The 23207-nt window shown below is 44.5% G+C and overlaps 2 protein-coding genes across 2 annotated transcripts in view; both read left to right on the top strand.

Moving 5' to 3' along the window:
• Positions 1 to 70: 70 nt before the first annotated feature.
• Positions 71 to 2520, top strand: LOC118385224 (ras-related protein Rab-1A-like). The gene is made up of 6 exons (XM_035772188.2): positions 71 to 239; positions 692 to 764; positions 1042 to 1137; positions 1261 to 1356; positions 1474 to 1605; positions 1792 to 2520. Exons 1-6 carry the CDS (start codon positions 226 to 228, stop codon positions 2014 to 2016), a joined length of 636 nt encoding a protein of 211 aa, XP_035628081.1. The 5' UTR covers positions 71 to 225; the 3' UTR covers positions 2017 to 2520.
• A 729-nt stretch (positions 2521 to 3249) lies between these two features.
• Positions 3250 to 23207, top strand: part of LOC118385186 (mitochondrial import inner membrane translocase subunit TIM50-like) — a 31804-nt gene continuing 11846 nt past the window's right edge. Inside the window, exons 1-8 of the mRNA XM_052525005.1 lie at positions 3250 to 3511; positions 4552 to 4711; positions 5267 to 5298; positions 13491 to 13512; positions 18557 to 18615; positions 19583 to 19702; positions 20537 to 20641; positions 21833 to 21931. Of these exons, the coding sequence (XP_052380965.1) occupies positions 3275 to 3511; positions 4552 to 4711; positions 5267 to 5298; positions 13491 to 13512; positions 18557 to 18615; positions 19583 to 19702; positions 20537 to 20641; positions 21833 to 21931 (834 nt within the window). The 5' untranslated portion in view covers positions 3250 to 3274. The remainder of the gene's footprint in view (positions 3512 to 4551; positions 4712 to 5266; positions 5299 to 13490; positions 13513 to 18556; positions 18616 to 19582; positions 19703 to 20536; positions 20642 to 21832; positions 21932 to 23207) is intronic.

The raw sequence follows: 23207 nt of genomic DNA, 5'->3' as shown, positions 1-23207 counted from the left end.
GTTCCCAAGCTAAACCAGGCAACAGCTTTAAGACTCAGGTAATGACGGCATTGAAACATGATCTTAGGTTTTAATAAATGATAGGACTCCCGGCTCATCATACAAGGTGCTGTCTGAAGAACATCAACACAAAGCATCTGTGAAAGGCCCAAGATAACAGGCATTCTGTTCACAGTTGTTTTTCTTTTCTTTTACATTCTGCCCTCTGGATCCAGCTATCTGGTCATGAATCCTGAATAGTAAGTAGTGATGAGTTGTGAGTGACAATGGTGTTGTAGTATTATTTGTACAGTTGTCGAAGCATGATGTGTCATGTTTAAGTAGGCTATTGTCTTGGATAACATTGTAGCTACATTTAAAGGCCCTTTTAGGTTTGTGGGATAATAAAAGGCTCTCTGAATTTGGGACACATTTACCCACTTAGAGCAATGGATGTGGTGCAATGGGAGTCAACCCAAACAAATGTTTTATTTAGTTGCTTTGGAACAGCACAAAGAAACTCTTCGGCCCTCGATAACTTGGCCGAACCAACCAATACTAAAGAGATGGGAGGCCGACAGCTGTGTGTGTGTGTTTCTGCAGAGCTTGTATGCAATAACAATAGTGCATCTTCCATTTATCAATGGTGTGTTTCTTTATCCTACTTGATGATATATAATCAACCTGAATAATAATGTAATGTATTCCTCAGCGACTACCTGTTCAAACTGCTTCTTATTGGAGACTCTGGTGTCGGCAAGTCTTGCCTGCTCTTGAGGTTTGCGGTAGGCAAAGCTTTTCGCTACACCCGCAATAACATCTGCCAAACGTGTATGTGACCACTAAAAATTGTATTTGATTGTGTTAAAACAGAATACACACAATCCTTTGTTGTCCCATATGGCAAGGAGTCTAGAGTAAACAGAAAGCGACGGCCATTTCCTTTGTGGAAAGGACACTGCAAAATGTCATCCAACCCACTTATTAACCACTGTTTGAAGGTTTGTTCAGCCATTCTCCCATTGTAAATAATAACACTGCTCAGTTGTCTCTACACCTCAGGATGACACCTACACAGAGAGCTACATCAGCACAATCGGGGTCGACTTTAAGATCAGAACCATTGAAATGGATGGGAAGACTGTCAAACTACAAATTGTAAGTACATGTTTATACGACAAACTCTGCATAGCTCTGTAAAATGTATAGTTGTACATTTTGGTAATGGGGATGTGGTAAGGCTTGTTTGTAATTTCTATCTGTTTGATCTATCTCTCCTAGTGGGACACAGCCGGACAGGAGAGGTTCCGGACCATCACATCCAGCTACTACAGAGGAGCACATGGGATCATCATTGTGTATGATGTCACTGATCAGGTAATACAGTGTATTTGAACTCCTCCTGTCTATGGGATGGATTGACCGTCTATTGCATCAAAATGTACTGGAGTTAGAGATAAAACTATATGTACGAGATTTCAACTATTTTGCCAGGAGTCCTTTAACAACGTGAAGCAGTGGTTGGAGGAGATTGACCGCTATGCGTGTGAAAATGTCTCCAAATTGCTTGTGGGAAACAAGTGTGACTTGGTCTCTAAAAAGGTAGTGGACTCTGCCACTGGTCAAGTAAGTGTCTGTTCTCACTCATAAAATACTTGTGCCACCAATGCACAATCGATTCTTCATCAACTACAAATCATTGTTAATCATAGATAGACATGCTAATCACACGTTATTGTGCTTTTGTTCTGGTGTGTCATGATAAATGTCATACAATTCTGCTCTCTTTTTTTATTGGTACAATTGCTTCAGAAATTTGCTTCATCCCTGAAGATTCCATTCCTGGAGACCAGTGCGAAAAATGCTGATAATGTCGAGAAATCATTTTTAACCATGGCCTCTGAAATACAGAAGCGTGTTGGAAGTGATGGTGTTCAAAGTGAGGCTGCTAAAGTGGGCAACAAGATAACCAGTGCACCCCTTTGGCCTGGGGGGAAAGAGGAGGCTGCCGCAGAGGAGGGGAATTCTTGTTGCTAGTGCCATACACAAATTACAGTATATGAGAATCAATGAGTTTGGCCACTATATGCATTTCCTTTTTTGTTCAGAGATGGTAATTGATCCTTGTGAGAACAGCTATGCAACAGTTATGCGGTAGCCCGTTCCAACGGTGCAGAGAATGTGACCCGCTGAAAGGCACCCTTTGAATTAGTCTGGGTACTAGTCTATGTAACATTCCACTCCTTGTTATATTCCAAAGAGTGTTTGGCAAGGAGTGGAATGTAATATCTGAACAGAGACAGCAACCATGCTATCTTTGAATGGCCTGGGTATCGGACATGTGACAAAAAACAACAGTTGATTTACCCATGTGGGGATCCAGGATAGGTGAATGTTGTTTTTGATGCTTTGAACTTGTAAGGTGAATGTAGGGTGTCATTTTATCTGTAACATTTGTGAAGAACTGATTGTTTGGGTTACCATCGGTGGTCAACAAGTAATTATTTCTTATGTTAAACACTTTTTGATTAACATGTGTTGTTTAATGATGACAATAAATGATATATTTGTGTCTTAATTTGTTCTCCTGATTGTTTTTATGCATAATGGATGCACTGTTGTTGCATGAAATTTGAAACTTGTTTATGTATATGAACAATTTGATCAACTGAACACTTAAAATAATATGATGAGTAAATGTGTAATGTCCGCAAATAGAGTGGTGCACAGGTACAACTGTGGCAAGTCACTGGTACCGTCGGTCCAACCGTAAAAAATAGAATCGTTCTCGTCTTGCGGGTGCAACTCCCAAAATCTGAAGCAGATGCTGTGTGTTATGGCTGCCCTCTAGTGGTCATTAATATTAGATATAGAAAAGCAAAATAACCAACATGAAAGGATGAAATTATGATAATCATTGTTGCTATGCTAAAGGTTTAACATTTGAAAGACAAATCAGTGCAAACTAAGTTTGCCATGTCTTATAAAATACAATTTATTAATTTAATTAATTTAATACAATTTAGACTGGTCGAAGTTGTGTGTATTAGGCTACAGTAAAAACCTACAGGGCAGGTGATATATTTTTAACATACTTTGGGCATTGCCATCAGTAATGACGGACATTTTGCGGTGCATTCGAAGGTCAATGAAATCTTAGTTTCGATTGGAGAAAAAGCTGCAGGTACCGCCCTATTTTGTTCCACATGACCGTTAACGATTTTTATTGCACCTTATGGATGTTGCTCAGAGTAACATAAGCCAATCAGGCGCTTTTGTCCTTTTCACTCGCGCTATGTTCACCGGCTCTTTCCCATTCAAGATGTCGGCGACGTCGATGTTCCCCATGTGTGTCCGGGCGAGTAGGGGCCTCCTCACGCTCAGGAACTGGAGCAGACGTGGTTCAACCCCTGCAGTGGTGGACTTGATTCGGGCACTTTCTACGGAGAAGACAACAGGAGAGGGCAGTGCTACAGGTGGACTCGCTCAATCAATCTTGCAAGAGAGGCTTAAGCAGCAACAGAATAGTCAGGTGAGTCAAGCGGGCTAGGTAACGTTAACTAACTAGCCAACTGACATCCCCCCTGCCTGGTTGGGTAACGTTAACTAGACAGCCATAATCATGCAAGGCTACAGAAAAACAAAAGAGACATTCAATGAATCAGCTGGTTTGGTTTTCATGTTGTCAATTCCAGTTTGTTGAACCTCCGGGTCTCTCACGAGACTCCATTTACACCCTATTATTTGGTTGAATGAATGGACTCGTCCTATTAGCACGTTGAGCTAGGCTAGTCTGTCATCCAGGCAGGCCAGTGCAGTCCGGGATCATTGACCATACCCTTCAGCTAAACCATTTGAATTTCACCTTCAATTGGCTAGTGACGTCCGGAGGGTCCTGGATAGCACGGTCCCTGTAAGTCAACTAGCTAGACAACTAGCTTTGTCTTTGCTACTCGCCTTTAATAATTAGCTAACTGCACATCTTATCCATTGCCAGTGAGTTAGTGTTACCTAACTAGTTAGCTTACTTTCACATGTCACACACCGAGGCATATTTCAGTAGATGTTCTAGCCAGCCAGCTACCAAGGAGTTAGATGATTCATCCCCTAGCCAAGTAGATAACTAGCTTTACCTAGATATCCAGCTAGCTAGCACTTATACTCCCATGTTCAGCCACCGTTTACTATTTATTTATTACACATCAAGGCTAACATTACATTATATATATATATATGGTAACATTATCTGTCAAGGTTTTTCTAGATTTTTGAAGGTCAGACACACTGATTAATCTTATTGTCACAGTTTAATAACAGTGCAGGCTATTTTACTTTAAATTGAATCTCAATCTTTTGAATCTATGACCACGGTCTTACATCACTGAGTTTGTTTTTATTGATTTGGCTGTGTGTGTGTGTGTGTGTGCACGTAATCTCATTTCCCTTTAAATTATCTAAATTCCTTATTTTCCAATCTGTTCTGTATTATAGCTATGTATTCCCAAAATAATGTCTAGCTGACTTGTGGTGAGGAAGTAAAAGGGAATCTGACCTGGCTATTTGCTCTGACAGGGCCAGCCCCCTCCAGAAGGGGATGGGGACTCGGAGCAGAAGCAGGACCAGGGAGAGGACAAGAAACAGAAGGAGAACACAGCCTATGCCAAGAAGATGGTGATGCGGTTAGCAGGCCTGATGGGGATAGGGGGTGCGGTCGGCATGGTGTACGTATTCGGTGAGTCCTCCTGGTCCCTCCAATCTGTCAGCGCAGCAGCGTGTCAATGACTGACACTGAACCAACAGCACTAGTGAAGGTCATACTGAAGATAGTAGAGTGATTTGGGGCACCCTCTCCTTGCTCGGTGGAAAATGTCCTTTTAGGAGGGCATTCTTGGTAACTTGTTTTGAGCTTCAGGTGAATGGGCAGATTTGTATATTTACTCGCCTTTCATCTCAATGGTGTAGAATTTTGATTGGCTGTTTATTTGCACTCGTGTCTTTCTCAAATGTGTTTTCTCAAAATATGTCGGACTGTCATTGCGGTCAGCCTAGATGGATGGTTGAATTGTAGAAGACAATGACCGTACTTGTCAAAAGCAATGGTTGAATGTTTCATGAGAATGTCTCTTTTCTGAAACGCTTGACACTGCAGTGCCATATGCTTTTCAGAAGTAATTTGAATTGTGAATGCATGGCATCTGATGCATGTAATGCAATAAATGTGCATGTTTTTTCAAAGCAAATAGATGTGTAATATTATCATAAGTAATGTTTTTCTCCCTGTCTACAGGTAGCAATTCAGTGGATGAACAAGGAAACACGGTATGTTTTCATTAAAACATTTTTATTGCTTTGTAGGACCAATTATTGAAAGTAGAGGTGAAAGATTGCCAGATGAAGTTCTTTACAACTTCTAAGCAGACTGGCTTGTGCCAGTGGGTATTAAAATGTGCTAAATGAAAGGTGGTTACTTCAAGTGACACTCTTATCACACTTCTCAGGTAGATCCCATGTGGCTCTTTAATTGGTTCAAGCTAGTGCTTGCGGTGTGAATTGTTTCCCACAAGGCACATCGGGGACGGGAGGTGTGAGTCTGGCAAGGTGGCTACTTAAAAGAGCACACTTCTTTAAACTTTCAGGTGTGGTCCTGTTGTCCACTTCAAAGGGCACACTTGTCAGCCTACTGTAAAGGGTCTGCTAACTACCAGGGGTTTAAGGTATGGGGTTGGGAAGGTGGGCATTTTGAAAAAGCACACTTCTCTCACTTCAAAGGGCACACTTGTCAGGCTGCTGTGAGTGGAGTGTGCCAGGCCTCTTGGTGCTGGATTCTACACTTGTCCCACTTAGACTGGAGGAGCTGTGTTACTTTGAGGTGTTTGGGTGTCCCCGTGAGAGAAGGAGCTGGATCCTGTTCTCATCTCTATGGCTTCCCCTTGGGAACCTGAGGAGCCTAATGTATGGAACACTTGTCCAATGTTAGAGTGCAAAGGTAGATTAATTCAGCTACATTTCAAGGCCAATTTTGTACGTCAGCATATTTTTTGTCTTTGAATTAATGCACTTGCCTCAAGGTTCTAAGGCTGAACATCAAATTGTTTGTCCCATACACATGGTCAGCAGATGTTAATGCTTGTGCTTCTAGTTCCGACAATGCAGTAATGACCAACGAGTAATGTAACCTAACAATTCCACAACCACTACCTTATACACACAAGTGTATAGTAAAAGCATGACTAGACTAGTCATCTTCACTGAGTTTCTAGGGGGATAAAATAAGGAGGCACAAATTTTGGCACTGATTAACATCAGTTTCTCTAAAACCTTATCGTAGGTCAAGTAGCATTTCGATTGGGTTCTGTTTGGTTCCCTTGTTCCCCTGTTCAAATTACATTAAACTATCTTGGAATATGAGAACAATTTTGTCGTTTCAGGGCAGTGGTCACCAATCGGTCGATCAAGTTCTTCAAGGCATTCCTTTTAAAATAAATAAATAAAAATGATTATGATCCCTATTAGCCGAGGCCAATGACCAGAGATTGTCAGATACAGCAAAGAGCTGCTGTTTTAATGAGTGATTTCATATCTGTTTTTATTCAGCACTGTCATCACTGTTTTTGTTCAACACTATTACAAAACACAAGTGCTTGTCCCTACTACAAGGGTATTGATAGCCCTGCAGTTTTTATTAATTGTAGCTCGTCGTGTCTTAATATGGAGGAATATTTCACTTTCTCTGGTCATAGGAACAACATGAATTTGTGCATGAGGCTGATGTGGTGCGATTTCAGTTTCGTCATCAGGTGGAAGACAGTGTCCCCTCTCTCTGGTCAGTCGACCTCTGTTTAGACTAATGCCATGTTCAAAACAACTGGGAAGTCGGAGATCTCCCACTTCAGTGCATTCAAGACAACTGGGTATTCCGAGGAAAGAAAAAAAGATCAGACTGGGGGGGGTCTTTTGGAACAGTCATCAAACTTGAAATTTCAAGTTTGAAACTCGCATTTTTCTAGAGCTCTGATTTTCTGACCTGAAGATCACGGATGTCATGATTTGACCTAGGTTTTTGTTATATTTATTTTTTTAATCGTGTTCCCAGTTGTCTTGAAAGCACCATGACCATCAGCTGCAGGTACCATCAGTCCAGCAAATTATTTGCAGATTTCAATTTATCCTCCGCTGTGCCTCAAGTGCTATACCAACTGATCTACTTTATCAAAGCTTGAGTTTTGAAATATAATATGGTCTAAAATGAACAATATTGGTAGGCCAGGCATATAGCCAATATGCTGCAATCTATTAGGCTTACTGCACAAACCTCATTCCTACAGAACTGTTTATATTAGGTTCATGTTAAGTCATGTTTTAATAATAATTCTGAGCAGTAGATCTCTGCTTGCTTTTTGATTGCAAAAGTAATCTTGACTTGGTTACCACTGCTCTAGAGGTTGGACTAGGTTGTGCTGCATTTCCAAAACAAATGAGTGCATTTTGGAACTTGGTAGTGACAACACATTCTCATTAATTTCACTAGCTAGAGCAACATCTCTTATAATGGGATTTGCCCCTCACCAGTGTGTTGCTGTGAGGGTCTATGTTCTCATGCATCAATATTGTACACGGCTATCAGTGTGGGAACTATTTTCATCTCTCGGCGCAATGAGTGGCCACCTCTGGTGAGAGTTCCCATGGCCAACCTGTAGCTGGTTTGGGAACAGGGCCTGCCCCTGGTCTCCGGGGCCTCTGCCCCATTGTTGTGACGAGGTGTGAATTACCCCTAAATGAGCATTCGCACACCTCGTACCCTCTCAACCTCCTCTGAAAGACCTATTTGGAAGACCCAAGTCTTGTTATAAGTTAATTCACTGCTCTGTGTTTTAAGAAGTGGTTCTTGAGAGTGACTGTTTAATGGGCAAAACGATCTGTACTAGCAAGATTCAGTTTTTTTTTTTTTTATAGTTCCATATTTAGTTCTTTGAGATTAACCACGACTATCATGCAATTACATGAATTATATTATCTGAGACAGGACACTGAAATAAGATCAATAAATTCATGATTTGTTCATGAATTTCAACAAATTTCCTGAACTGACTCAAACTCTGACTAGCTTACGTGACACTATTGGTTTAGGAAAGGAGACCGGAGATGCTGGACGCTGTACTAGACACTACCGGCATAGGGGTTGATACGACTCAAGTCATTTGCCTGCCTTCCTTTCCTAAGCATAATCTTATGTCTGACTGAGATGTCTAGTATTTTAAGAGGATAGCATCCGATTCCAAGGTTGGCTGCCAGCAAAGTACATGTTAAGGGCTCTACACAGTCTACGCAAATGGTGCTGAATGAGACCCGTTTGCGTCACATTTCAAAGATTCTGTCAGCAGCCAACCTTGGAATCCGAGGCAATCCTCTTAAAACAACTAGGCCTACTTCATTCTCCTTAAACCGCCACAAGAGGGCACACTTGGCCGACTTCATGGCTGTGTTTACCTTTTCCCCACTGGCCCATCCCCTTACCTTTGCCCTAATATACAGGTTTACCTGGCACATTATGAAACTAATCTGATAGGCAGTGTGCTTTATCAGCTGTTATCTTTAGTTAATTTCACCTTTTTATTTAACTAGGCAAGTTACTTAAGGACATTCTTATTTACCAAAAGGCCTCATGCGAGGACGGGGGCCTGGGATTAAAATAAATAACTAAATACAATATAAATATAGGACAAAACACACATCGCAACAAGAGAGACAACACTACATAGAGACCTAAGTCAACAACATAGCAAGGCAGCAACATGGTACAAACATATTGGGCACAGTCAACAGCACAAAGGTCAAGAAGGTAAAGACAACAATACATCACACAAAGCAGCCACACCTGTCAGAATGTCTTTGAAAGAAGAGATTGAGATAAAACTGTCCAGTTTAAGTGTTGCAGCTCGTTCCAGTCACTAGCTGCAGTGAACTGAAAAAATGAGCGACCCAGGGATGTGTGTGCTTTGGGGACATTTAACAGAATGTGACTGGCAGAACGGGTGTTGTATGTGGAGGATGAGGGCTGCAGTAGATATCTCAGATAAGGGGGAGTGAGTCCTAAGAGGGTTTTAAAAATAAGCAACAACCAGTGGGTCTTGCAACGGCAATAACGAGATGGCAGTTTACAGAGGAGAATAGAGTGTGCGGTGATGTGTCCTATAAGGCGCTTTGGTGGCAAATCTAATGGCCGAATGGTAAAGAACGTCTAGCAGCTCGAGAGCACCCTTACCTGTCGATCTATAAATTATGATTCTGTAATCTAGCATGGGTAGGATGGTCATTTGAATCAGGGTTAGTTTGGCAGCTGGGGTGAAAGGAGCGATTTACGATAGAGGAAACCAAGTCTAGTTTTAATTTTATTCTGCAGCTTGGATATGTGCTGAGAGAAGAACAGTGCACCATCTAGCCATACTCCCAAGTACTTGTATGAGGTGACTACCTCGGTCTAAACCCTCCGAGGTAGTAATGACTCCTGTAGGAAGAGGGGCATTCTTCTTACCAAACCATATGACCTTTGTTTTGGAGTTGTTCAGCACAAGGTAAAGGTTAGAGAAAGCCTTGTTGTAGAGCATTTAACACAACATCCTGGGAGGTGCCAGCTGAGTATAGACTATCATCTGCATTTAAATGGATGAGAGCTTCCTACTGCCTGAGCTATGTTGTTGATGTAAATTGAGAAGATCGTGGGGCCTAGGATTGAGCCTTGGGGTACTATGGCTGAGGCAGCAGATTTTCTGACTTTATACACTGTACTCTTTTAGGTGTAGTTAGCAAACCAGGGCGAAACCCCTCAGACACCAATACTCCTTAGCCGGCCCACAAGAATGGAATGGTCTACCGTATCAAAAGCTTTGGCCAAGTCAATAGAAATAGCGCAATATTGCTTAGAATCATGGGCAATTGTGACATCATTGAGGACCTTTAAGGTTGCAGTGACGCCTCCATAACCTGAGCGGAAACTAGATTGCATACCCGAGAGAATACCATAAGCATCACGAAAGCAAGCGGGTTGATTTATTGACCAGTTTTTCCAACACTTTTGAAAAATGGGGCAAAATAGAAATGTGCCATTAACAGTTAGGATCATCTTGATCTCCCCTTTAGATAAAAGACGAACTGTGGCTGCCTTACAAGCAATGGGAACCTCCCCAGAAAGTGGAGGGGCTTGGCGATGATAGGGGCAGCAACCTTAAAGGATCTAAATCATCTGACCAATATGTTTTTTTTTGGGGGGGGGGGTCAAGTTTTAACCTCTCTGGGATATGTGGGACGGTAGCGTCCCACCTCGCCAACAGCCAGTGAAAGTGCAGGGCGCCAAATTCAAAACAAACAAAAAATCCTCAAGCATACAAGTATTTTAGACCATTTTAAAGATAAAATCTCATTAATCCAGCCACAGTGTCTGATTTCAAAAAGGCTTTACAGCGAAAGCACCACAAACGATTGTTAGGTCACCATCAAGTCACAGAAAAACACAGCCATTTTTCCCAGCCAAAGAGAGGAGTCGCAAAGCACAGAGGTCAAATTAATCACAAACCTTGGATGATCTTCATCAGATGACCCTCATAGGACCTCATGTTACACAATATATGTATGTTTTGTTTGCTGAAGTGCATATTTGTATTTAAAAAATCTCGCTTTACATTGGCGCGTTACGTTCAGTAGTTCTAAAACATGCGGTGATTGTGCAGAGAGCCATATCAATTTACAGAAATACTCATAAATGTTGATGAAAATTCAATTGTTATCCATGGAATTAGAGATATACTTCTCCTTAATGCAACCGCTGTGTCAGATTATTTTTTTAAACGTTGCGGAAAAAGCAAACCATGCAATAATCTGAGTACAGCATTCAGACAACAAAGCAGCCAAAAAGATATCCACCATATTGTGTCGTCAACATTAGTCAGAAGTAGCATTATAAATATTCACTTACCTTTGTTCTTCATCAGAATGCACTCCCATGAATCCCAGTTCAACAAATGTTTGATTTGTTAGATAAAGTTCATCATTTATGTCCAAATAGCTTCTTTTCTTAGGGCATTTAGTAAACAAATCCAAACGCGCGTTCAGGTCCAGCTGAATGTCAGATGAAAAGTCAGTTATATTACAGGTCTGAGAAACTTGTCAAACTAAGTATAGAATCTTTGATGTTTTTATCATAAATCTTCAATAATATTCCAACCGGAGAATTCCATTGTCTGTAGAAAAGCAATGGAACGAGAGCTAACTCTCTCATGACCTCGCCTCACGAGCCTGTGGTACTCTGCCAGACACCTGGCTCAATCCCCGCTCATTCGCCCCCACTTCACAGTAGAAGCCTCAAACAAAGTTCTAAAAACTGACATCTAGTGGAAGCCCCATTTACACTGTATATTGGAATGGCAAAGAGTTAAACTACAAACCTCAGATTTCCCACTTCCTGGTTGGATTTTTCACAGGTTTTCACCTGCCATAGGAGTTCTGTTATACACGCAGACATCATTCAAACAGTTTTAGAAACTTCAGTGTGTTTTCTATCCAATACTACTAATAATATGCATATATTTGCATCTGGGACAGAGTAGCAGGCAGTTTACTCCGGGCACCTTATTTGATACTTAGTACTGCCCCCCTGTCACCAATAAGTTTTAAGGAGCTCCTTTAGCACCTCGGACTCAGTGACTGCCTGCAGGGAGAAACTTTGTAGTGGTGCAGGGGAAAAGAGAGAGAAGCATCTGGGATAGTCGCATTAGAAGGGGTGGGAGATGAGGAAATGTTGGACGGGCAAGGAGGCATGGCTGAGACAAATAGGAATCCTGACTTAATAAAGTGGTGATTTAAAGAGCACAGCCATGTGCTTCTTGTCAGTAACAACCACATCAACATTAAGGAACATGGGGTCCTCCCCCAGCCAAACCCTAACCCGGAAGACGCTGGGCCAGTTGTGCACAGCCGGATGTTATACAGCCTGGAATCGAACCAGGGTCTGTAGTGACACCTCTAGCACTGAATCTCAGTGCTAGAGGTGTCGGCCTTCCCCAACGCAGTAATGACCAACACAGTGAACTGTATCACTGGTCAAATGATCTACGTTATATAAAGAGAACTCATAACCTTGCACAGGCAGCAGGGGGCGTAGTTGAGCAGTGTTTTTTCAACCACTGCAACTCCCTCAGGACAGCCTTGATAGGGAGGGAGGGGTGTTGAGGAGGATGAAACAGCTCCAGCCTACCCCATCATTTCCTATGTAGTGGCCCCAGCGTGCAGCATGTGGTGTCCCACTCGGCCCCCGGCTGGCTCTCTCCCTCTGTCTCTCTGTCTTTGGCAGGCAGACCCCCAGGTGGGCCAGGCCAGGGACCTGCTGGCAGATGCAGCTGAATATTCATCAGCTGGGAGATTAATTGGTGGGCTGGTGTGGGGCCGCTGCTGTAAGTTTCACCGCGAGGGAGGGGCCAGGTCTAACACTTAAGCATGACGGCACGTAATGCACAGAGATGAGCAACAGGGGCTCCCGAGACGGGCAGCGGTCTAAGGCACTGAATCTCAGTGCTAGAGGTGTCACTACAGACCCTGGTTCGATTCCAGGCTGTATCACAACCGGCCGTGATCGGGCAGCGCACAATTGGCCCGGCATCGTCCGGGTTAGGCGGTCATTGTAAATAAGAATTTGTTGTTACCTGACTTGCCTAGTTAAATAAACAATATATATACTGGACACTACTACACAGTGCACAATGCCTGGACAGCCCAGTATCTGTGTGAAAAGTAGAACGTGAGTGGTTTGGACGGTCTTGGTGTCTGTGCTCTCAAGGAGAGAACGGCGGTCTCTTTTTATTTATTTTGGTACCTTAGTCCCTGCTTAAGAACTGTTTATAAGAGAGTATGTCAAACATGGGTACAGTATTGATGTTCAGTTTACGTCAGGGGTCGGCAACAGGTGGCCCCTGGGCCGAAACTGGTCTGCGAAAATCCTGCTGATTTTTAAAAACTTGTTTTTAAATGAGGTAATCTGTTCCCAAGTATCCCCACAAACAAAATGTGATCGTGTTTCAAGGTATGAAGTTATTATTTTCAAATGCTCTCTATTTTGGCTTAGTTGTGGTCAATTTGCAGTGTACAAATGATTGTAATTTTCTGGCACCCTCGACCATTTGCCCTGAGAAATCGACCTGTCTCAATCTAGTTGCCTACCCCTGGTGTAGATGCATAGAGAGATGAAATGCTAACTAGCCTGGAAGGCTATCGACTTCAATAAAGGAATATTCTGTAGTATTTGAGGGGTGTCGTGGCTGTTTGGACCTAAACACCAACAGCTGAATTGGCTGACACTGACGTTTGAACGTAAACACAACCACAAAATGTCATGTTATTTACCTTATGCGTTAGGCCATAGTGTAATTCATGTTAAGTTCTGTCAACAGTACCATCTGACATTGACCTTGCATTCACAAGTGTGTGACCTGGACTATTTCTCACCTTCCTTCTGTCTTTTACAGATTCCAGATGAGTTTGATAACGGTGAGTTGTTTTCCTTTCTTTTTTTTGGACACTACCTGTGGTATTTTGGGGAGGTTTTGTTTTCTCGAAGTTGAGTTAGCTTAGAGATGAGCGTTTTTATTAATGCCCCCTTGTTCTCCTAGGCTTTTGGCACACCTCTGCCTTCCCATACATCTGGTCATGGGCTGTAAATGGATCTCGATTCACATAACTGATGTAATCTTTTATAGCTGATGTAAGGGCTACGTAAACATGGTAAAAAAAAGTTCAGACAGCTCTTGATGGTTAACTTGTGAAGTCTTCGCCTCATTTAGTTTGATCTTAGATTTGTCATTAAAAAGGTGTGATGTTGGCCTCCCGGGTTGCGCAGTGGTTAAGGGCGCTGTACTGCAGCGCCAGCTGTGCCACTAGAGACTGAGTTTGCGCCCAGGCTCTGTCGCAACCGGCCGCGACTGGGCGGTCTGTGGGGTGATGCACAATTGGCCCAGCGTCGTCCAGGTTAGGGAGGGCTTGGCCGGTAGGGATAGGGTCTCTCCCGAGCCTGTACTGGAGTTGTAGCGATGAGACAAGGAAGTAGCTACTAAAACAATTGGATACCACGAAATTGGGGAGGAAAAGGGGTCAAATTCAACAACAAAAAAACAACAAAAAAGTGTGATGTTGAGTGCTGTTAGTTTGCGTCCTCAGGCAGACCTCTAGCATTCTAATACCCATCCATACCACGTTTACAACTTGACCACCCATTTTCACCCATTCACTGACAGTGGTCCAGATGAGTCGTTCCCCCCCGGCTAGCCCCCAATTCTGTGTGTGACTACCACCCTGTACCCACCCAGCCGGTAACCAACCCCCCATATGCCTCTCAGCTGTCAGTCATCCCTATAAACTGCCAGGCTGACAACCTGGTGAAAAGGGCCTCATAAGACCGACAAACAGGAAAGTTGACATTTTGCTTGTTTCTCTCCATTTTCATTTAATAGTATTAAAACACATTGGTTTCCCCAATAGATTTGTTGTCCTAGCTGTGTGTTTCATTGGTGTTTTGATTGACATCTTCTCTCTCCCCTCTGAGTGCACATTTGGCCAGTGTGGAGCTGAGCGGGAATGTGTCGCGTTCTAGAACTGGCTATGCTGTTGAAATGACAGAGGACTGAGTCGCGAGGTGCCTCCCCGCACCGCTTCAAAGCTATGCTAATGCCAGGGACAGCTGTGGCCCTTTCCAGAAGTGTTGATTTTATAAACGCTTAACAATCACCCTGTTATACCAATAATTGCTTCATTAATTCTTCACGCTGTCACGCTCCCCAAAGTCCTCTATCTGGCACTGCTGCTGTGTCCCTTTATTTCCGTCAGTGTCCAGAGTGCTGCTTCAGCTGCTGCTGTTATTGGCCGGCCCTGATGCACCCACAGCGTTCAATATCCCTAATGAAGGCCATTGATGGTCTAAGGGGCCCACGGGGGAGCGTAGAGGGAGCATTCCAGCCCCCTGCCCACGCGCCCCTCCACCCCAGGTGGCAGAAGGCTAGTGGAGGGGATTGGGGGGGGCAGCCTGGACGCCTCCGCTGGATGGGTCCTCAGGGACCCTAGGCGATGAGGTCAGGCGTGCTCGTCCAGATCCGTGTCGCCTTGCCAAGTGATGGTATTCAGAGCCAGGGGCGTTATGCTGAGGAGGAGCGTTGGACGCTGCGGCAGTGATGACCTCCCCAAAGACCGCGCTGTTGAGGTCACACTGGGGTGTGACAAGTGCAGGACTGCTTTCAAAATACTCGCTGAGGTTGGAAGTTGTTGCTTTCTCCTAGTGTGTACTGTGGGTCTATGAAACGGTCTTGATGCAGTATGGAATCAATCAGTACACACACCAGATGTTTTGTGTTAAGGGGGAGAGAAAATACATTTTTATCTTCAAGCACTATTATTAGGCTTAAATAACTGGTAATTTTGGGAGGCGTATCAAGACTTGGAAGACCTCATCTCTTTCGGTCCATTTTATCACATCATTCATCCTCCCATGTGTCCCAGTTAGTATCCTGCAGCTAGGATCCTCAGAGCCCGTATTTGGCTTTGACTTGATGAGGGGCCGTTCCATGTTTGCTCGCTCTGACAGACTTATAGCCCCTAGGAGGATAGAGACCACCAGTACTCCAAACAAACAAGCTAACCAATCCAGCATGCCTCTTACACCTACCGGCCCAACCAATAGCCTATGTCCCTAAACAGATACTCCAATAGACACCCCCCCAGCCCCACCGCAAAGAGCGAGGCCGGATGACCGTTTGTCACGGCCCAAGAAAGAAGCGATTGACAGCGCAGGCCAAAAGAAAAGCAAGAGCCCCCAAAAAAAAAAAAAGAGAACAGGGAGAATAAAGGCAATTGAGTAATAATGGCCTTAAGCTAACTAACGGAGCATATGCCACCCCAGTTGTGGATTAAAGGAGGCCTTTGTTGTGTCCGGAGGCACCACCATCGATCTTTCTTGCCTTTCCTCCCTCGTTCCCTCCCTACTTCTCGCCTGTTTAAATGGACATCCCTTCCGAGAGCAACATAGCCTTTCCACTGGCCGCAATGGCCTGCCTCTATTAAACTGGCAAACAAGTTTAGGACAAGAGGCTGCCTGACCAGACTGCTGCTGCTGCTTGTCAAAGCCTTCTTTTCTGGGGGCCTTTGTTTTACTTTAGCTTGTAATGGTCTTCCTTTCAGAGTTGATGTCAGTCCCAAATGTTTTTACCATAATGGGAGTTCTGCTTTTTGACAAGACTGAATGTGATCACAGCCAACGGTTACCAATGGAGAAAATTGAATGCCTATGTCCCTGACTATATGGCTATATCCTTTGACCCTTAGAGGTAGCTTCCCCACCTCTCACATCATTGAAGGACCCACTGTGGCCTGGCTGACACATTAATCCCATAACCATCCTTCACCTGTCATCCTCCTTTCGATCTCATCCCACCACTACCCAGCCCCTTTATTACCATAAAAGCGTGCCTTGATCCGTCCTATCCTCAGTGACTCTCACAGAGGCACAAACACAGGGGCACGCGCACAGACACGAACGTATTACACATTTTGCGCACACATACTCGCATGCATACACATACACACGCCTCGGCAACCCCCGTCCCTCTCCAGGGGGTTGTAACGATCACCACCCACCCCCAGCCTGGCTTGGCTCTGCTTTCCCAAGGAAGAGGTTTGTCAACAGGGCCGGTCACAGTCCCACGCTCTCTAGAAGAGTATGTTCCGCCCAGACCTTATAAAACACACATACGCAGGCAGGCCGGAGGGGTAGGGGGTGTTTCACCAGCTCACCCACTCCCAGGCCTGCTATTACTGGGCTGGGGGACCCAAAGGGGCCTGCCTGGTTATACACACTGGCCGGACGCTATAGGCCCATAGAGAGCCACTCCATCTCTCACTCTGTCTCTGTCCCAAAGGACTTCACATCCCAGAGGCCCCTGGCTGCATGCTTTATCTGAGTGGAGAACTAGCCTAGGAGCATCTGCCATCAAATTGCTGAGATGTTATCTGTTGGGACCAATGCTGCGGTTCCCTACAGAGATGCCTCTCTTAAAGCGGCAATCAGCTGTATAAACAATAAAGCGGTCTCCCTGGTTCGTTTAAAAAGCTGGAGAAATTTAACTACTCTCAAATTTAGCTATGGATGCGAGGACTAACCATCCAATGATATTAAAATGATAGTTTTAACCATGTTTTGAGGCTGTCGTTTTAGATTTTGTTTACAAACATTGGAGTAAAACAAGCTTATTTTAGATTCTGATGGGAAATGACTGAACTTAGCTCATGATGTATTTATGTTATATTCCAAAGAATCAATGGGTATATATAATTCATGTCTAAAAATGTTTACTGAACAAATATGAATGCAACAATTTCAGACTTTTACTGAGTTTCAGTTCATATGAGGAAATCAGTCAATTTTAAATAAATTCATTATGCCCTAATCTATGGATTTCACATGACAGGGTAACACCCCCTGGGCTCCCGAGTGGTGCAGCGGTTTAAGGCTCTGCATCTCTGTGCTAGATGCGTCACTACAGACACCCTGGTTCGAATCCAGGATATATCACAACCGGCCGTGATTGGAAGTCCCATAGGGTGGTTCAGCGTTGTCCGGGTTTGGCCAGTGTAGGCCGTCATTGTAAATAAGAATTGGTTCTTAACTGACTTGCCTATTTAAATAAAGGTTAATAAATAAATAAAAATCTGTTGGTCACAGATACTTCAAAGAAATGGGCCTCGGTCACGTCACTGTATTTTTTTTATGCATTCAAATTGCCATTGATCAAATGCTATTGTGTTTGTTGTCCATAGCTTATGCCTGCCAATACCATAACCCCACTTGCCATCATGGGGCACTGTTCACAACATTGACATCAGCAAACTGCTCGCCCACACGTGGTCTGCAGTTGTGAGGCCGGTTGGATGTACTGCCAAATTCTCTAAAATGACAGAGGTGGCTTATGGCAGAGAAATGAACTTTCAATTCTTTAGCAATAGCTCTGGTGGACATTCCTGCAATCAGCATGCTAACTGCACGCTCCCTCAACTTGTGACATCTGTGTCATTGTGTTTTGTGACATGCACATTTTAGTGGCCTTTTATTGTCCCCAGCTCAAGGTGCACTTGTGTAATGATCATGCTGTCTAGTCTACTTCTTGATATACTACATCTGTCAGGTGGGTGGATCATTACCAGGGATGTAATAAAATGTGTGCATCAAATTTCAGAGAAATAAGCTTGTGTGTATGGAACATTTTCTTTTATTTTGTATTTCAGTGCATGAAACATGGGACCAACACTTTATATTTTGGTTCCGTGTGTGTATAAACTGCTGATTGCCCCCTTTAAAATAAAAAAGTAATTCATTAGGACTACAGCCATGTACATTCTACCAGCACTGGAGTTTGCTTGAGATGCTCAGTAACTCCTATATCCTATACATGCATGCACCACAACTCCCCTTAGGCTAAGTGTTCAGTCTTGAGTATGGCGTGTTGAGAAACGATACTCGCTCCACACTGTTTATAGCTGATCTCTCTTACAGATGCACCGGTTATCCAGCAGTTGAGAAGGACGTTGAAGTATTTCCAAGACTACAGACAGGTGGGTGATAAGAGACGGTTAAAACGGCCTTTGCCACTCCCACTGTTCAATGTAACCTGATCAATGGATGGCTCCACTCTACAGTTGGTAGTATTTGTTATGTGGTTGATCTAGTCAGCATTTTCCTCCTGTGGCTGGTTCAGGGTGGTAGAATAGAAGGTCCTTGTCCACTAAACCCCTGGGTTAACTGCTGGATTGGGATATTTCCACTGGAAGCCATGTTAGGCTGCTTGTCTGTCTTTACTGAAGCAGAGGCAGGTGCAGCCAGACTGCTTTGAGCAGGAAGGCCTCTCTGCATGGGCCTGCAGCTGCCGTTCAGTTAGATCCCCCCCCCCCACACACACACCAAAATCCATCTCCCTCTTAGCGCTTTGATCTCTTCAATGGAGTGTGAACAGCCCCCTGTCTCCTTCGTGTGTATACACACGAGCGCACACCCCTTTTCCACCCTGCATATTGACAACACACACCCTCTCCTCCCTGGCCTCTGGTCTCTTGAACATGTCAGTTCTCTCTTCCACGCGTTCCATCTCCCTCTTGCAGCTGGTTCTTACAGGATTCTTTTTTTGAGTTTGCCGTGATGAGGCCAGCTAAGAGCAAATAAATGAAATAAGGAAGCAGACCACCATCTTTTCACGCTCCTGCATTCCCACATAAGCAACCAAATACGTTTTACTCCTGCGAGCCGGGAGTGATGGCCTCCGTGTGTTTTACTGCGACTTGCTTGTGACCATGTTGACATTAGACTAGGCTTCAACTCTTAGGAAATCACCCTTATGAAGGACCTCAAGTATTAAAGGGATAGGCCTCGTTCACCACAAAATACAAGTTGCATACTTATTTTTATTGGAGTTTGGCTGTTGTCAGTTGACCCACATAGTTCTGATGATGTGCCACTTGTTCCTCCCTACTGCAGCATTGTGTTTTTGTGTAGTTGTGTGACGACATCATATCTGTGCGTCCCCAGATGATCATTGAGCCCACGAGCCCCAAGCTGCTTCCTGACCCTCTGAGGGAGCCCTACTACCAGCCTCCCTACACCCTGGTCCTGGAGCTCACAGACGTCCTGCTGCACCCCGAGTGGTCGGTACGTACCACCTCCCTCTCACCCAGCACCTCACCCTGGCCGTCTGGTACCAGTAACCTGCTGGGTGGCCTGGATGCCTTCTCTCAGTATAGCCAAGAACACAACAAGAGAAAAGCTGTTTCGTCTCATTCCTTGGGTTTGATAGTACATTAATCATTCATAAGTAGAATCGTTTTTTAAAATTTGTTTACTTAGGATTTTACCTCAGCCTCCCCCGTCTCTCTGTGGGTGGCCATCTGGCCTGTGGGTCGCTGGGGGGCCACCACCTGTTTACCTCCACTATCTGTAAAGACCCTCCCATTACCCGTGGCTTCCACCTGGCCCCCTCGAAACCTGTCCCAACCCCTACTCTAACAACCCCTGCCCATCCTACCTGAGATCCTACCTACTTGTCCTTACCTGAGTGGTATCATGCTCCCTCCCCTATGACTCCCCCCTACGAGTGGCGCGTGCATAGACCGGTGAGGTGTGGACGTAACCCGACACCAGCCATCAGCAGACAGCCACCTGGCGGCCCTGCTCAGGCTTTGATTTCTGAAGAAAAGACTACAAGTGGTCCAGGAGGTCATCCAAACGCTTCATCTGCCATAAGCTGCTCCGTTTAGGCCGTGGAAAAAGCAAAAATGTATGCCAGTGAATATACCACTTTATAACGTGATGACAAACTAATGAATCAATCGATCACTGGTTATTTGTGCATTTATGTGGTTTGGATAGTGGCTGTCGAGAAACTGATTTTTAAATTGATTATTCACTGACTATATTTGTGGATAGCTTTCAGTGAGAATTCTAGCCAGAATACATGTGAAGTGGACTGGTTTGTTCTCCCCACAGCTGGCTACAGGCTGGCGCTTCAAGAAGAGGCCAGGCATCGACTACCTGTTCCAGCAGCTAGCCCCTCTCTACGAGATAGTCATCTTCACTGCAGAAACAGGCATGGTGAGTGACATCTCTACAACACGAGGGGTTGAGCGCTGTTCTGGCACGGGCCAATGAGGACTTTTACAACATCTTGTCACACTGTTATTGTACCGCCATTGTTTCAAGTAAAACTGTGCAAGTCCTATGTTGACAAATAGTCTTCTTTGAGCCAGAATTTCCCTTAAATCCCCCACTCGCCCTTTTTGTACCTTTTCTGAACATGTCTCGTGCCAATCAACACTGCAATTCTATAGGTGTCGCAACGGACAAATCATTAACTGCTACCATATGTCACATTTCAGTGAAGAAGCATTTTGGATTGGTTAAGGCTTAGACCTGCCTGCCTCACTTACCTACCAGACACCTGCCACAGCCTCTCTCCACCACAGCCAATCAGGGCCACTCTTACCGCTGGGTGTAGCTTAGAATGTTTGTTGTGACTGCACCTGTCACCTCCACGAGTCCCCGGTAGACCTTTGTTCTAATGGTCACTTCAAAACAAATCCATAATGTTTGAATGTGTTATGCCACTCCAGACTTGATCTCAAACAACATCCCTAGTGTTGTTGTTTTTACTTTTTGTTTTGTTTTAGCACCAATATGCCTCGCCCCTATTGTTTGTCCTAATAACCTACGTCATGGCCGACAGGCAAGCTCAGAATGGGTTTCCTTTTGGGCTCCAAAGGCCCCTTTTTTATTCATACCGACATGTATATGCAAATGAGCCATGCTCCGCTCAGGGTCTAATTGGCCCCTTGTTTAGACGTGGGACTGTGTTTTTTTTGTTTTCTCTGGGTGAAGGTCAGCCTCAGTGTTGTGTTGACCTGCAGCAGTGACCGTGCCAAGTCAAACTGAAGCCTGGTCTGTACCTCCGCTAGCTGCAGGTTGCCCTCCGGAGTATGGATCATTAACCCATCAAGGTTTCCTGTGCTTCACATTGGCACATGTCTTCTCCACCTGCCCACTGCATTAGTGCTGACTAAACCATGTGGTTCAATGAGAAGCTGTTAGTTCAGATTTTCTAGTGCGAAGAGATTTTAAGTGGGCTTTTATGAGCAGTAACCAGGAAGCTAGACCCCATACAAAACAAAAGTCTGTCCCAGTCCTCAGCCCAACTCTAGCCATGTAACCGATGGCCATCATGCATATGCAGAAGCATCTAGCATGTCAATGCTGTGTGAGGTTGTGATGCGGGTTTTCTCTCACCAGACGGCGTACCCTCTGATTGACAGCATCGACCCCCAGGGCTTTGTCATGTACCGCCTCTTCAGGGACGCCACGCGTTACGTGGAGGGACATCACGTCAAGGTAAACAAATCATCAGGCTGACATTCCACCATGGCCAACTGTGTGTGTACACAGTTTAATCTACACATTTACATTACATTTAAGTCATTTAGCATAAGCATCCAATAACACAGCATTCTGTGAATTGAATGTTGTCCATATTTCTGAATTTAAACAAATGTCATGTTAGTGTATAAAATCCATCATTTTTCAGACAAATGCCCTGTTTATTGTTGGATTTGCTTTAGTTTGGCTAGATCAGTGTATGCGCTTTCACCCTCTCTCACTCTTTCACTGTCTCAGTTTCTTTGTTGTTTAAGACGTGAGTTGAGTTTAAGACTCTGAGACGTTAGTGTGCTCCTTGTCAACCCCGCTCCTCTTGGGCCAAGCCCCCAGCCCAGATCCCCCGGTGCTCCCCTATCCACTGTGACCCAGTCGGCACAATGGCGCCATACCCCCCGTGTCTCCGCTGCATAGCCGCCTTCTGCTCCAGCATTGATTCTCCTATGCTCAGACTCCATCCCTCTTTCTTTCTCTCGTCCTCGCCCCCTGACAATAGGGGGGTCCCCCCCCCCCTTCTGGGCCTCATTAACCTTATGCCTGCCTCTCCCCAACAGCCAGAGTCTCTCTCCATGCATGGCTGAAGTACAGCAGCGTTAACGACTAAGTTAACCTAATTTGTCATCTGAGGGAATTTCTAACGCAATGCTTTCTAAGATGGCAACTGTTGCTTTACTCCTATCCAGCATCTATTAAATGGTTGTATATTACTGGCTGTATCAGACCATAACCTGGCTAGCCTAGATCACCGTGTTTCAGTGGAGTACTTGTGTAATGCATGGGGAAACTAGATTGGCTTGGTAGTGAAAGTGGTTATCCTAGGTGGCCTTGCTGTTGTGATGTGTATGACTGAAGTGGTGGATAGGTTTAAAGGTGTTCCTTTTCTATGTGATGATGCATGGACATGGGTCGTTCATCGGGGTCACTTTCCATGTTAATCACTCACTACTAAAACTCGTATTCCCTAACTACTAAAACTCGTTTTCATCGGGAAACATGAAGAGTTGATGAGGGTAACCTGCTACCCCCTGCTATATGGAACTTGAATGTATTTATTTGGAGATTTAGTCATCCTGATTCTAACGTTACGTAGAGGATCTTCTTCTCCTGTGTACTCACCTGAATTCACGTGCCTCCTGTCCTCATCCCCTTCCTTTGATGACCTTCTGCCCATCTCTGTCTCTCTTCACCCCCTCTCTCCTCCCCCTTCCTCTCCCCTCCTTCGCCTCCCATCTGG

The sequence above is a fragment of the Oncorhynchus keta genome, chromosome 1 (assembly GCF_023373465.1).
Source record: "Oncorhynchus keta strain PuntledgeMale-10-30-2019 chromosome 1, Oket_V2, whole genome shotgun sequence".
Lineage (NCBI taxonomy): Eukaryota > Metazoa > Chordata > Actinopteri > Salmoniformes > Salmonidae > Oncorhynchus > Oncorhynchus keta.
The sequence above is the reverse complement of the archived record's forward strand: the minus strand, read 5'-3'. Positions and strand labels throughout refer to the sequence as shown.